The 15749-nt window shown below is 38.8% G+C and overlaps 1 protein-coding gene across 2 annotated transcripts in view; it reads right to left on the bottom strand.

Annotated features, from left to right (window-relative positions):
- Positions 1 to 15749, bottom strand: part of Bcl2 (BCL2 apoptosis regulator) — a 170971-nt gene that overhangs the window by 132364 nt on the left and 22858 nt on the right. Inside the window, exon 2 of one of the 2 annotated variants that reach the window (XM_063231503.1) lies at positions 239 to 14700. The exons of the other annotated variant lie outside the window; for it this stretch is intronic. Within the exon in view, the coding sequence (XP_063087573.1) occupies positions 14635 to 14700 (66 nt within the window). The 3' untranslated portion in view covers positions 239 to 14634. Of the gene's footprint in view, positions 1 to 238; positions 14701 to 15749 lie in introns of those variants that run through there. 2 annotated transcript variants of the gene reach the window in all.

Below are 15749 nucleotides of genomic sequence, written 5' to 3'. Positions count from 1 at the left end.
TGATAATATCCAAAATACATAAGCAATCCAAACAACTCAACAAGAAGAAAACAACCCAAGTAAGCCAAGATACTGGAGGCAATCCAAGGGACACAAATAAATGGATAAAGAAACTCTCTCTCTCTCTCTCTCTCTTTCTCCCTCTCTCTCTCTCTCTCTCTCTCTCTCTCTATATATATATATATATATATATATACACACACACACATATATATATATATATATATATTAGAATACTATACAACAAGAAACGTTGTCATGTGTGACAATGTAATTGTAACTGGAGCATGTTACATTAAGAGAAATAAGCCAGACACAAAAAACAAATACTGTATAACTTCACTTATATGTGGAATCCAAAAGTTGACCTCATAGAAATAAAGGAATGAAAGTAGCTATCAGATCTGGGGAGGTAGTTCAGTGATAGAGCAAATGCTTAGCATGTATGAGTTCAGCCCCAGAAATACACACACACACACACACACACACACACACACACACACACACACACACGATGATTACAACAAACTGGGGGGGGGGCATTGATAGAAGGGCACGAAGTCTCAGACTAGATGAGTAAATTGCACTGTATGATGACCACAGTTGGATTAATGTGTTATATATCTCAAAATTGCTGAATAGATTTTTAGCATTCACATCACCAAAAAAGCTGGTGAGGTGATAGATATGTTTAAATTAGCTTGATTCAATCATTACATACAATGTATAGATAGATTAAAGCATCACTATGTACCATACAAATATAGTATGCACAATTATTATTTTTCACTTACAGATAGACATAATTATTTTTCAATTAAAAGTAAATAAAATGAAAATAAATAAGTAAAAATTAAAACAGTCTGCCCTTAAAAACAAAACTCCTCAAGCCTTTTCTACTCTCCCGGTGTTAGTTAATGCAGAACTGCAGAAAATGTACTTCATCTCTTTGATTGATAGTTCAGGTACTGGTGTGCAATTTGACGTTTCCTTTTAAATCTTTAGACCTCATTTTTCTTATCTACGAAATGAGCAAGTTGAACAAGATGGCTCTATGCTGCCTTCCCGCTCTAACTATCCATGGTTCACAATCAAAGGCACGGCTAGGTCTCCCAGGTCTGACCCCATGCCAACCCAGAGCAGTGCCTGAGACTCATCTCTTGTAAAGCTGTTGTGTACATCGATTTCTGGACTCAGCAGATGATGGTAGATGAAGACCCAAGACCTTTTTCATCAAGATGCTTCCTGTTTCTTGATTTTATAAGCATCCCAGGTCAAACGAATAGTAAAAGCAGAACATAAGAATGAACTAACACTACTTGAAATGAGATTCCTGAAAAAAGAAGGAAAAAGCTATTTTTGGAAACTCCAGACTTTTTTCCAACCAGAGATCAAAGGAGCCATTTTTACATCTACTTCCTCAATCCTCATTCTTATTTCCCATCTGATTCTTATTCCCCATCTCTCTTGAGATAAGAAAGATTTTTTTTCCTTCTTTTCTCAGATCTGAATCGCTCCTATGTGCTTACAGTTTCACAGGCTGGTTTGTAAGACTTTCTAGACTTTGTAAACTTATTTTGGCCCCACCTACCAACAGAGTTAACCTTTAAGTAACATTTTTCCCACACTGATGGGCACAAAAGTCTCTGAACTCGCCCCGCCCTATCTTTTGAAGCAAATAGAACCATGAGGTGACAAGTTGTCTTTCACCTGCCACTTTTGAATCTAGGCCCTGAGGGTGGGGCTTGGAGTGATCTTGTCTCCTACCCCACCTCCTACCAAAGGAAGAAACTTTCAGGGACTTGGATAAATTCACACATTTGTGATCAATAAATATGTCTTTTTTAACAGAAAATTTTAAATCTAGCTATGCTCTACTAGAGAAGAATATAGTACTTTTATTACATTCATCATACCTAAGACGCATAGATCCCACCTTTCATAATTTTGTGACTCCTGACAAAGTACTAGGGCATACCTAGTCTCTATTTTGTTCTGATATCCTTTCACATGGAAAAATTGGGAAGTAACTTTTGATCACCAAATTTGGTGCTACCTGAAGACCACTGAGTTACTGAGGCCACGTTAAACAAGGCAGCACTGAATTAAAGCACACACATACAGTAATAAATCTTTTTTGTCCTGCCACACATGTAACTAGGTATGCCAAGTTACAGGTTACACAAGTGACATGCCCTTCTTCATTCCAAAACAACAGCCACACAGAGTATGTGTTTCCATCCTGGTGTTAAACACCATACAACACGGATCGACCCATCTTTCCTTCCTCCCTCCCATCTTGCCTTTCTGAGTTCCTTTCCTCCTTCCTTCTATCTGTCAATCCTTCCTTTTCCTCTTTGGTAGTCTCATTATGTAGCCTTCAATTCACAATTTTCCTGCCTCTGCATCCTGAGTGCTGGCAGCCCTGACTATTTTCTTAAGCAAATTTGGAGACTGTTGCTTCAGGACTCAGAGTTTCACTACAGTCAAAAAATAAAGGGCTTGCTTAAGTAGTTTCATATGTAAACTTGCCTAGCTTCAATGTAGCATGCACACTACATTACATGTACTTTTCTTTTTTATTGCTTGGAGTTTCCAGTTCAGCATTTATCCAGTTATTGATCCATTGTCTGCAAGGCTAAGCATGGGGGATTCCAGTTACAGGAAATGCTTCTGCCATCAGCGGCCCTGCAGGCACTAAGCAAAACCGGGAGCAGATGGCAGTAGATCTAACAGGGGTGCTGGCCTGCTGGAAGGGGTTGCACTCAGAGGGAGAGGCCTCCTGGCAATATAATCCAAGTGTGAAGTTTAACTGCTTCTAACTTTGCTTGGGTCTGTTAACTTATTACAGGAAGGCAGTGAAAAAGGATGGGAAGAGGCTCAAACCTGCTTGAGGTGACAGCCAGCATGTGAACTTGTCAGGGTGTAGAGCACAGCCAAAAGACACCACCAAAGGATGGTGGTGATGCACCCCCATCAGGAAACTTTAAAGGGTGATTAGCTGCCTCTGCATCAGACAGACAGACTTCTAGGTGAGTCCAAATTTGAGACAGGCAAAGGAATTCAAGTTTGCATTTTCTACTATTCCTGTTTGGAGCTTGGGTTCTCACTGAGGGACCTCAGTGTCCACTTTATCTCGTTAGCAGGCAGCAGATCCCTTTACAACCTAAGTCAGATCACCTCTTTTTCCTATTAACTGTCCTCTGGCTTCTCATCTCACATAAAACAAATTCCTAAATCTTTGCAGGAGCTTTTCAGTTCCTATTGTAGGTTTCACTAGGTACAGAGCCTTCTCTAGGGACATTCTAGAAACCTGTAACTGCTGCTTTGATAGCCACACAACTGAAGTCATCAGTGGTATTTAGAAGATGGAGACTATTCATATTGGACAATCTGCAATTCAGGGAATCCAGTGGAAATGGCTTCAATGACAAACCTAATGCCAATTTACATGTCACACAAAGGGTGCTTCTCCCAGATTTCCACTAGCACACATTTAGTGAGATCCTGTATCAAAATGAAATTTAAAAAGGGGTACAGCTCAATGGTGGAGTACTTGCCTAGCATATGTGAAGCTCTGGTATTAGGGCTCAGTACTGTGGAGAGGGAGGGAGAGAGAAAGAGATATCATAGTTCAAAAATGGGCAAGAAACATGAATAGGCACGTCATAAACAGGACATCCAACAACATATTAAAACACTACTAGTATCCATAAGTAGTAATTAGGAAAATGCAAATTAAACTCATCATGTGATACTACTGTGAACACAACAGAATGGCTACAATTAAAGCCACTAACAATTTTAAATCTGGAGACTATGCAAAACAGCAATTCTCATACACTGCTGGTGATTATGTAAATTAATACAACCACTTTGGAAAACTGTCTGGCATTTCATCTACAACAATATCATTACTTGGCATGTACCAACAGAAGTGCATGTATTAAGTAGGACAGATAGTACAGTAACATGCCCAGGAGCATTGTATCTGGTGGTTAACACAAAAGAATGGATACACACAGTGGGTAAAGTTTTATGAAAGAATTCAACAAGGAAAATGCAAAAATGTAGCTTCACTAAATCTCAGAAATTCAACTGTGATCAAAAATACCAAACAAAAAATACACATACTCTTATCTAATCCATATAAAGTTAAATCATATGCATCACTGATTTAGACAATTTGGGGACACATTCGTAGGGAACAAAAGCATAAAGAAAAATAAGAAATTATTATCATGAAAGTTACTATAAATTTCCCTTTTGGTGAAGGGCACGAGGCTGTCCAGGGACATACAATTTTGGGGAAGCTGGAAATGCTCTGTTTCTTTTATGTGACTGATGCTTACAGTCACATAAAATAATCTGCTTAGATGATTACTTATTAGTTATAATCTTATGGTATATTCATTATTCATTACTCATGAATCTAAAAGTATTTACTAAAGTCAAGTCATAAATCTGGAAAGTAGAATACTCTCTGCACACTGAACTGCATGCCATCACAGGCTCTGCAGTAGGAGGTATCAGGATTCCGATCCTTACTCAGCCATTTACTAACTGCATGATCCTGAGTGAGTCATTTAAACCCTCACAGTCTCAGCTTCTACATCTGTGAAATATCCATTCCTTAGGCTTATAAATGAACTATAGTTCTTCACATAAAGCACTTCATACACCATACATTATCTAATATATCACAACGCTCAAGAAATTATACCATTTGATAATTATATATCTGGTGGGGGCTTAATATTCAAAGAATATAAAGGACTTGAATAACAACAATAATAAAATAAGGTGATTTTAAATGAGCAGAGAACATGAATCGTTCTCTAAAAAGATAAACAAATGGCCAATAAGGACATAAAAGATGCTTAACATCACTGCTCAGCAGGAAATGCAACTCAAAACCACCATGAAGTACCACTTCACAACCATTAGGATGGCTCCCACCAAAAAGCAAAGTAACAGGGTTGCTAAGGAAGTAAAGAGCCTGAAACCCTGGTGTACTCTGATGGGAATGTAAAATGATGCAGCTGCTATGGAAAACAGTATGATGGTTCCTCAAAAAATTAAAAATAGCATTACCATATGATCCAGAAATTCCAGTTCTGGGTATGTAACAAAAAGAATAGAGAGCAGGGACTCAAACAGATTGTGTACACCATTCATAGATGCTATTCACAAAACAAAAAGGTGGAAGAAACTCAAGTGTTCGCAGGTGAATGAATAATTAACAACAAATAGTACCGTATAAAGTGGAATACTCTTCAGAATTTAAGGAAGGAAATCTGACACGTGCCACAAAGTGGATGAATTTTTTTGTTATCGTTGATACTAGGGACTGAATCCAGGCCTTTGAACTGAGTCACCTCCAGAATTCTCTGTCTTCCCATTTATTTATTTGTTTACTTGAGGCAGGATATCACTAAGTTGCTAAGTTTCATAGGTTGGGCTTGAATTTGTGATCCTCCTGCCTCAGCCTCCCAGAATGCTAGGATTATATGCCTGCATAACCAGACCTGGCTACAACATGGATAAACTCTGAAGACATTACACTAAGCAAAATAAACCAGTCACAAGTGTGATCCATTTACATGAAGCACTAGAGTAGCTAAATTCATAGTGACAGAAAGTAGAATAGTATTTGCTAGAAGTCAAGGGGAATGAGGGATTACGTGTTGAATTGCTTAACAGATATTGTTTCTGTCTAGAAACACACACAGAAAATCTGTAGATGGATTGTGGTGATGGTTTCACAATGCTGTGAATGTAATGCCACTGAACTATATATATATAAAACTGTTTAGAATGGCAAATTTTATGTTACGTATTGTACCACAGTTTTAAAAACACTTTTAAAATGGTAGCAATCATTATTGTAAAGTCACATCCATAAACCAGAAAAGTGGATTACAGCATGTTCAGACGAGGAAGAAGACATGCCCACTGCAAGGCGATAATTTGTTTGACTGCTGGTAGCTTTCATCATCTTCCCCACCACTGTAATACCCAATGCTTCATTAACAGTTTCCTTAAACATTCTTTCAAAATATATTCTTATGGTAAAGACTAACATTAGTTAAGCAGTACCTAATTATCAAATTTACTATGAATTGTATTTTTAATTTGACTATAGTGCACAGCCCTTGTGAGCCAAAGTAAGCCTAATGCTGATCTGGTAAATTAAAGATTATAGTTGACTAAAAGGCATTAATATTACCTGAATCAAAAATTTATTTCCATCAGGGCTGTTATCTCAAGTTCTTGACAGGTATAATTAAGAAAGTCAAGCCACAGGTCACCTTTTGATGATGTTTAAACTGCAGTTCTGATTGTCATTAAGTTTTATTTCTAATCCATGAGTCCCAGCTAGCAGTTATTTCTCTCACTTACCAAAGGATCAGAATTTACTGTGGAAGTTTATCAGAATTGACTGAGTTTCGAAAACTCAGATCTGCATACAGTGGTCTACAATAACATTTAAAACGATCTGTCCAACCTTCCAGTTTAGCTCATGACTTATGTAATAAAGAAAGTTGATTTCATTTCTTTTTTCACTTCTGAATGGAGGGCCAATTAGTGAAGCATATTAATGAAACAGAAATCTTATCTTCAATGTTAGCTTTAATACACATCTACATAATATTTCAAATGTCATTATAAATTTTACTTACTCAAAACACCCAAAAATCAGCATTATGACTCTTCTATAATTTACTAATGACTTTTGTGAAAGACACTGAATCTTTGTAATTATCCGAAGTGAGATCATACATGTCAAAATAGAGGCCTTGGCTTAGGAAAAATGCTAAAGAATGGTACTAAAAAATGTAACAATAGTGTCGGTTGAAGGTATGTGGTCTATGTAAGCTAAATTTATTATCTCATTTTAGATGAACAGATTTGAGAACATTCAGTGATTCCACTCCATTTTGTAAATTACTAAACAGTACCAATTCAAAAATTTTCTGAAACTCAATTCCCAGGCATTTGGCTTTTGTTCCTGGGATTTCCACTGCTTTAGAGAATCCAGCTTTAATAGCTCCTTTCTGAGAAATTCTTTGTCGGTTCTGAGAAGTACTTTTATTGAATGCTCCATTTAACTTCATTTTGCAATTAACAAAACTTTCAAGACACATTTTCCTTCTCCTTTAAAAAAATGCTAGTTATTTTTTCTTGGTTAATTAGGAGCAGAAAAACTACTCCCACTAGGAACTAAAGGCAATAAATATGGCAACAAAAACAGCAAATGCCAAAACATATGTCATCTGCGAATCCTAAAAAGCCCATGTCTCAGAATTAAAGACATTCCATGTATGTCACCTCTAAGGGCTTTTGGTCACCATCTATCAAATGCATCGTTGATTTCAGTAAGATTCAACCAATAGTAAAACTTTTAAAGTTTTCAATCTTCCTTGACAAAAACACTTAACCTTCTCCAGTCTGGGAGATAGATTCTTTCCTGCCTGTGAAACTCTATCAGTCTGGTAATAAAACAAACCACCAATTTAGTTGCTTATTTTTTTAAACCTAAAAATGTTTGTGTGGTTAACTGAGTACAAATGTACTTTATCTGCTCATCTCATTTAAAGTCTTAAGCAAATAATCACTTACCATAATCACCCAAAAATAATCCTCTGCCCTTGAGATACAAATCCCAACCTAGAAGAATCATACAGAAAAGTACAGCTTATAGTGACATGTTGAATTTCCAAATCACTTTTCATTGTGCAGGGAAGACCTGGTTACATCTTTTTCTCAGTCACCTTCGTGCACAACCCCAGAATTTTCAGTTCAATTATATTCCTCCTAAGTCACAGGATACCTTTGGTAATGTATACAAACCAAAGTTTTGCTTCAGAAAAAGCCAAGACACATTCAGATGTGAGAATAAACTACTAGAGAATCCATTACATTTCTTAGTTTTAGATAGATCAAGAGCATTTTTAAAATAAACCTGGCATTTATTTCCTATTCCAATGGAAAATCTGATTTTAGACTCTTCAGTGGCAGCAAAGAAACCTTAATTTTTATAACAATCAAAATCTATTTTTTGTCCTCCTAAATACAAGTCATTAAAACGGGAATCAACATGCATGCCATTGAGCACTTAAGGAATGACCAGGGGTAGCTTTTGAGAATTTTGAAAAATATCGATTCCTACCCACCTTGCCACCCAAAATATTCTGATTAAACTGGCTTGAGATGTGGTGTAGTTACTGAAATTTATAAGTATTGCCTGAGTGAATTTATTGAAGACCTTCAGAGGTAGGAGGATGAAAACAGGACCAAGATGACATACACCATCAGCCACCCTTTCCTGGAGGCCTAAGGGTGAGGTCCCTTAAACTGATCCTATTATACCCAGCGTGAACAGACTTCTTGAAGGGTTTGGCAAAATGTGCTTCCCAGATGATTCAGTGTGAGGTCCCTGGACCCAAGCACACCATATGGCCTCAGCAGTACACATGCAGAAATACGTAAGTGTTGCCAGAGCGCAAGAGGGAAATTCAAACAAGTTAATCATTTTCAATGTTTAAATCAAAAAGGAAGAAACTTCCAGTCCATGGCTGAGACACATACAATTTCAGAGAGGAGTATCTTACTTTAAAAGGGCAGGAAGACATCCTGAGTACATTTCTGGCTGCAGTGTATGGGGAAGGGGGCTGCTGATTTTTACTCAATCCTACCTTCCCTAGGCTGGGGTCAGGTATATGCAGCTGTTTGCAGACAGTGAGAATCCTACAAGACCACAAAGGCTGGCTCCTACCAGGCTCCCACCAATACTGATACTACACACACACACACACACACACACACACACACACACACACAAATGAGAGCCAGGCATGGAAGGCTTCAAACTTATTGCTGTCCAAGGGAATAGAGTATCCCCAGGAAGAGATCTTCAACTGGGGCTCCTGCTCACAGCTGCTCATCTACATCTGAAGAGGGACACAGTAGGCCTCATATAACACACTGGGGAGGAAGAAAGCTGTAATGGAAAAGCAAAGATCATTGAGGAACTTCTCACTCATCCAACAGTCCTGTGTACTCAGCTTCCCTGGCAAGGAATGATGGTTGCTCCCTCCTGAAGATCATTTGCCCTTGAGGTAGAAGGTGTGGAAGAGGAATGTCAGTGGAGACTCTGTCCTGGAGACCGCTCTAACCTCTGTCTCTGTGTTGTAGGGGACAGAAATGGCCTGGGGAATTCTCCTGATAACTCCTCAAGGATGCACAGCTTTTATTGGAGCTGTACCTAGAGAAGGAGGCAGCCGCAGACTGCAGCCTCTCCACAATCTTGAGATAAAGGAACATATGCAAATACAAGACGGGTAATTGCTCGTGAGGTATGGGGTGGGAGACATGTTCAGGAGGCTTATGTGAGCCACAAATTGAACATATGTCAGCCATGTGGCGCAGCTCTTACACAAGAACAGAATCTTGAATTTGGATTTCACAAACAGGCCCATCTGGTCCTCAGAGCATGTACAGGAAGAGACGGTTGTGGGAAGGTGGCACAAGTTTACATGCAAGGCATATGTGTTTGAACAGGGCTGGGCTATGCATCATGGCATGAATGTGGGAGGTACTGGAAGTATGTCTCACTTAACCTAATTTAGCAAGCATGGCTCTGAGTTTCAGCCTTCTGTTGGCAATTTAAGTTTGAAAGCAGACTATCTGATGATAATGGAAGAGCAGGATGCAGCAGTGTTCAAGTGCTCTACCTCTAACCAAGTCACCTTTTCTCTAATTTCTATACCAGTAGCCTGCCAGGTTTTCAATGACCTGAATTCTTCAGGACCTTTGTGCATTGTGTCATAATCTGGTGTGCATAAAAATATTACCTGAGGAACTCTGACCGTGTGACAGCTGTCTGGAAACAGAATGTCTGACACATTCACAAGTGCCAGAAACCCGTAAGAGTAATACCTGCCCCACAGCCAGAATGCTGTTTGTATATAAAAATGTGACTATGATATAAAAAAAGCTCTGTTTCTTTCACTGTTTTCAAACTTGCTGTAATTACTTAGAAAGTAATTTCATTTCATCAAATATGAATTGAGCATCATTTGCATGAGAGGGCAGAGACATACATGGATTATTATGATACCAAACTTATTGGCTTTAGATAAACACAAAAAGGAATGTAAAGAACAAATTAGTTTGACAGAAGAAGACAAGGAGGAAGGAGGGTTCAACAAAGGATTTGAAAGCCACTGGAACAGGATGAGATTGGGGTAGGACTGGTGTGTTATGGGAGGCGGGAAGTAAAGCAGAGTGTCAGTAGGAGGTAGGCTGGAAGGCAGAGACTTGTCCACCTTGAAAGTCAGCCCAGGACACCCCCGGGGATCGACTAAAGAGTTATGACTCAGGTCCATTTTCAGGTGAAAAGAAGAATGTCAAGAGAAAAGATGGAGATCATCTAGGATAACAAACATTTCCTTAGTTTTCAAACTCTCATTGTCAGGCAGGGAACCAGCTGCCAACCAATGATTTCCTCAAGATAATCCATGAAGATGCTTCCAATCCTCACTGTAGGTCAGGATTTGTAAATATGTAACCAATTTTATGAACCAGAACTTCAAAGTTGCAAACTACCAAGCAGGCATAATGTTCTTGGCAGCAAACTTTAATCATAGAATAAGAAAATATAAAGCTAAAACATTTAAAATAACTGCCTGTTGTTTCTTTGAGAACTAGATAGGGTGACTGGGAAAATGATGGGGCTTAGGAAGGTCCAAAATTGTGTGTATTCTGTCAGGAGTTCTGTTTTGCACATGATAAATTCACATGCCTGTGAGAGTGCCTGGCACATGCTCTCAATATACATTGTCAGATAAATGTATGAAGGTAGAAGAGCAGTGAACAAGCATTCTTCAAGTAAAAGATGACAAAGCTATTGTACTTTGTTCATTCATTCACTTGGCAAATGTCACTGAGCACTTGTATGAGATCATGAAATCTTTTTTTAAATTCCTTTTAGTTATGGTGTTAGATATACAAATGCAGAAGACACACCCTGAACCATAATACTTTTATATCTAAGAAAGGAAGAAAGGGAATTATCGCAAACATTCATGTATCAATGAAGTATCAGAGAACATGTGACCAAATGTGGCAAAGTGACATAAAAGGGCTGGCAGGGAGGCAAAAATTTGGAGGCCAGTGAGTTCACTCCCTTACTTTCATCCAGAAACACTCTTAAAGGATGGGGGTGGATTTTAGAAAATCTGGATGGAAGCAGAGCTGTTTTAACTGGGATGTAAAAACAGCAGGCAAAGGATCCTCACAGCAGAGCAGCAAGGCGGATTCAAAGAACAGGCACACTGCTGTGGAGAAGTAGGAAACGCTGCTGATCCCATCAGAAATGGAAGACTAGAGAACAGCCTGAGCAGCGGGCCCGAGCAAACCAAGACCCCCTCGTGGAACAGGAGTCTCTTTTTTTTTTTTTTTTTTATAAATCATGAAAAAATTTTAATCAGATTTGTTGAAAGCATAAGATAAACTGGAGTAAGGAAAGAAACTGGGGTTAGTTAAAGAACTCACTGAGGCCACAGTTAAGAAGAATAATGGGCTGGGAACTTAGCTCAGTGGCTCAAGCGCTTGCCTGGTAGGCTCAAGGTTGAGAGTTCAATCCCTGGTACAAAAGAAAAGAAAAAGAATGACAACAGGACCTTGAGGAAAGTATGCAGGGGGACCAGCAGGGCCTTGTAGCTCCACATACTAGGAGCTGAGTAGAAGTTATAAAGACAAATCCTAGGTTTTGAGCCTCAGTGATCAGGATAATAGCAACATGACAAGAAAGTTAAATTCAAGAAAGACCTTGGAGGAATGATGATGAGTTTAGTCCCGAACTAAATATTTTGATTGTATGTTTAATTGGATCTGCCAACAAGAATCCAGATAGAAAGGGTCATCAGGAAATAGGACGTACCAGAACTAGAGCTGTACAAATATACATTCGGGAATCAACTGCATTTAAGGGACACTAAAGCTGTGAGGATGGAGAAGGTAAAAAAGAAGAGGGAAGGATGAGTCAGGATAAACACTATTCAGAAACTTTTCAAACCATTAACTCGGAATCAAAACGAAATGAGGACAAGTTTTGCTCCCATATTTTTCATTGCAAAAAAGAATTCCTAAAACTAGCTTTAAAACTTGATATAAGGAAAATATCTCAACACCTCATTCATAATAAGGGTAATAACAGTAATCCTGGATGACAAGGTGGAGGATAAACTGCACTGCACTAGAGGGAGACAGCATGAGCGCGGGAGGGAAATATAACCCTGCCATGCACAGATTCCCTTCCCTAAACTGAGTTCATGCTTCACTCAGCAGAAAAAAAAATAACCAAGGGCTTCAATAAGTACTTCTATTTGGTGGAAGGCAGTGGAAAAGAGTAACCTAATTCATTTAATCTGAAGTCACCACAGACACAAAAACAAGAGAAGATAGGAGCACTGTGTAGGAGGAATGTTTCCTACACCCACCTTCATCCCACTCGGCTCCTTCCCGGGGCATTATCAACACATTTCAGAAGTCTCTGAGATGTAGATAAAGTCCCTTGCCATCTGCGAACTCCTCCACAGCAGAGTGATCTTCTCAACCCAAACCTTCCCACCTTTGCATGGAACAAAAGCTCAATTTAGACACTCGGCACCCACAGCTGTTTTCCACGAATAGAAAGAACACAGCCAGCCCCACTAGCTCTTTGAAGGTACACCATCCTTTTCCTGTGGCCTGATTTAGCTGCAGACTGAAAAGTGCAAAAAAGCAAAAAATGGATACTGTTTTCACAAAGTTATTACTTAACAAGAAGAAGCTGATTTTATTCCAATATCAAATTCTCAACATGTGCATGCTTGGTTTTCATTCTTCCATATTTGTTGAAAGAATTTTTACATTGTTTCCCAAAATGGATTATTCTTTTGACTGGGGAGATTAAAGTTTATGGTTACAAAACAAACAAAACATTTTTCAAAAAGTTATGACTCTTACCGATGAGTCACAATACATTGTTTATGGGAACATTACCTAGTGGGACATCTACCTTCACATACGGCTCTTTAGCGGGCCATCCTTAGAAAAGGAAACCAGTTCTCAGCAAACATCAACTGATCCCTAGCCCTGCTCTTGAGATTATTCAGAGAAAGTTAAACAAAGAGATCTCATACTACAGGAGTTTACAATTTAAATAAAGACGTAATAACCCAATCTACAGAAGCACATTTTAAAGAGTACAGAGAGCTAAAGCAAATTGCTTAGAATTACTCAGTTCAATTGGAACTATTTTTGTCACACTATCAAACAAGGCCCTGCAGTATTCATGAGTATAAAATGGAGAAACACGCTGAAAGAATTGTTCGATACTTGTCTTTTTCATCCCAGAAAGGTGTAAGACAACCTTACGAAAACAGGCACAGCATGTCTCTTCTTCCTAGTTTGACTCCTAAACAAAGAAATAAAAGCCTAGAAGACAGCTCAGGAAAATGAAAGAAATGCAGGGAAAGGAAGTTCATTCAGGATCCAAGAAAGTTAGCACCACTCTGTAGAGTGCTAAGCTCGCAGAGTTTCATCACAGGAAGAAGGATCAACCATTCAAGTGGCAATGAATCAAGTGCAGATGAGACCTAGTCAACCACTTAATAGATCAACTACAGTTGATCTAATGGGTTGATCTCTAGCAAGTATGTTTATAATTGCCATAGAAACATACAAAATACCCACTGGCTTTCAGAAAAATATTGGACTTATCATAACCCTTCCTCAACCACCAATCATCCCCAATTCTTAAAAATATTGGTATATTTAGCATTATTACTACAGGTACCTGCTTGCCTGGGACTACCCTATTTTACCCAAATATGTCAGTAATAATACTAACATCCCTTTTCACGCTTACTAACACTCCTATTTAAGGATAAATTTAAGTTATGATTAATTTAAGTTATGATAAATTTAAGTTAAGTTTCATATCCTAGATATGAAAGAATAGTAATCTAATAAAGTTAATATCAAAGCACAATACTTTTAGAAAACTGTCCTGAATTGTGCAGAATGTTCATAAATAATTCAGACTTTATACACAGCACTTTCATATTCTGAAAGTAAAGAGCAGAGCCTGTATATGTAAGGAAAAGGATTAGTGTCTGATACCAACCAGGTGCTCAGTAAATGAACAGCAAATGAAAGTCTTGAACAGAAAGTAATGAAAGAACCATTCTCCTAAATGCTTGAATGAATGATTCTTCAGCCGTGAGTATAATACTGAGGAATATCTTAAGAGTCCCTTGATTCTGGGGCTATGGAGGGGCAGAAAGTGTCAGAGAAGGTTTCTGCTCGTACATAGCACTGAAAAAGGAGCTTAAGTGCTCTCTATTAGATGCAGTAGGCAAACAGGCCAAAAGATGGAAGGTTTGTACGTCTGGGCAGTCTTCCTCCAGTTGTAGGTGATCCGCGATCCTAGCAAAGGCTCTCATTCCACACATGGGGACCACAGGATCCTCCCTTTGATTGAAGGATGTGGTCTAATAGGGGCAGTTTAGAGAAGTCAGCTGAACTCACAGCCTCATGCAATGTGTAAGACGTACACTGAGGTGACCTCACACTTGGCTGGACTTAGTCCTCATGAAGCACTTCTGCCCAGCAGGGTTGAGTCAGAGGGACAGTGTATACCTTCCTAACCTAAGACAGAAGAATGGAAGAATGATATTTAATAGCATGAAGTCAAAATGCTCCTATATCCCTACGACACTACCCAGAATAAAATTCTCTCTGATCCACTGAACATTTTAAACCAAAACATACTCAAAACCTGAATATCAGCAGCATTAGTACTTCTCTTTTTTGGGGTTGTGAAGAGAGGGTGGGGTGCGTCACAGAATAACAATGTTCAGCATAGGAAAATCCCCAAATCACAGGCTGACACCTGTTTTAGCTATTCTCCCACCCAAGTTAAATAAACAGTTCTTTAGGAAGTTTTGCTTTTTGCTTTGAAGATGCAGAGATTGAAGGACTGACCAATGAGAACAAGCATATGTGTCAGAGTGATTTACATGTGAGTGTGGATTGTGAAGGGGTGTGTGCCTGGAAGAGGAGCAACAGGCTCCCAGGAAAGAGTCTGGAAGACTCTGGAATTTGGAAAATTCACAAGTGTGCCTTTGTTCAGGGTCTAAGGAAAAGTACATACAGAAATAGTATAATCAGTTTTTTTCCATACACCAGCACAAAATTAAATAGGATCAAATTGTAGCAGGCAACTTGAAAAACCCCGTTTTAAAATTCAAAGATTTCAAAAATGGAAAATATTTAATTTGATTATGTAAATTTATGGAAACCCTTCTTCACCCTGCATCTGATTTTTTATAGGTACCAATCACCGAACTGCTCACCTTCAGATCTTTTTGAAGAACCGGCTACCAGAGACCTTCACTTACATGCTTTTTTCCTTTTTCCCCCTCAAATCTAGCTTTTCCTTTCCATGTGATGCATTGTGCTTAAAGCTGGCAGAGCAAAACCCTGTCACTCTTAAAACACGAAGAGAATAATTCAGCGCCTTTTTTGTGATCACAGAGAATGCAATTAATACTTTGGCTGCCTTGGTATGTAGACCAAACCTTCTGCCACAGTGTTTTACGGTGCTGTTGTCTAGGGCAGCTCTGCCAGTCTTTTCATTCCAACAGAAACCATGCCAGGCTTCCTGGTGCTAAGCAAAGTATAATGAGGCAGAAGAG

This window comes from Cavia porcellus, unplaced genomic scaffold (assembly GCF_034190915.1).
Source record: "Cavia porcellus strain 051 isolate PalLab524CR breed Dunkin Hartley unplaced genomic scaffold, mCavPor4.1 scaffold_20, whole genome shotgun sequence".
Taxonomy (NCBI): Eukaryota; Metazoa; Chordata; class Mammalia; order Rodentia; family Caviidae; genus Cavia; species Cavia porcellus.
Note: the sequence above shows the minus strand (reverse complement) of the source record. Positions and strands in the feature narration are given on the sequence as shown.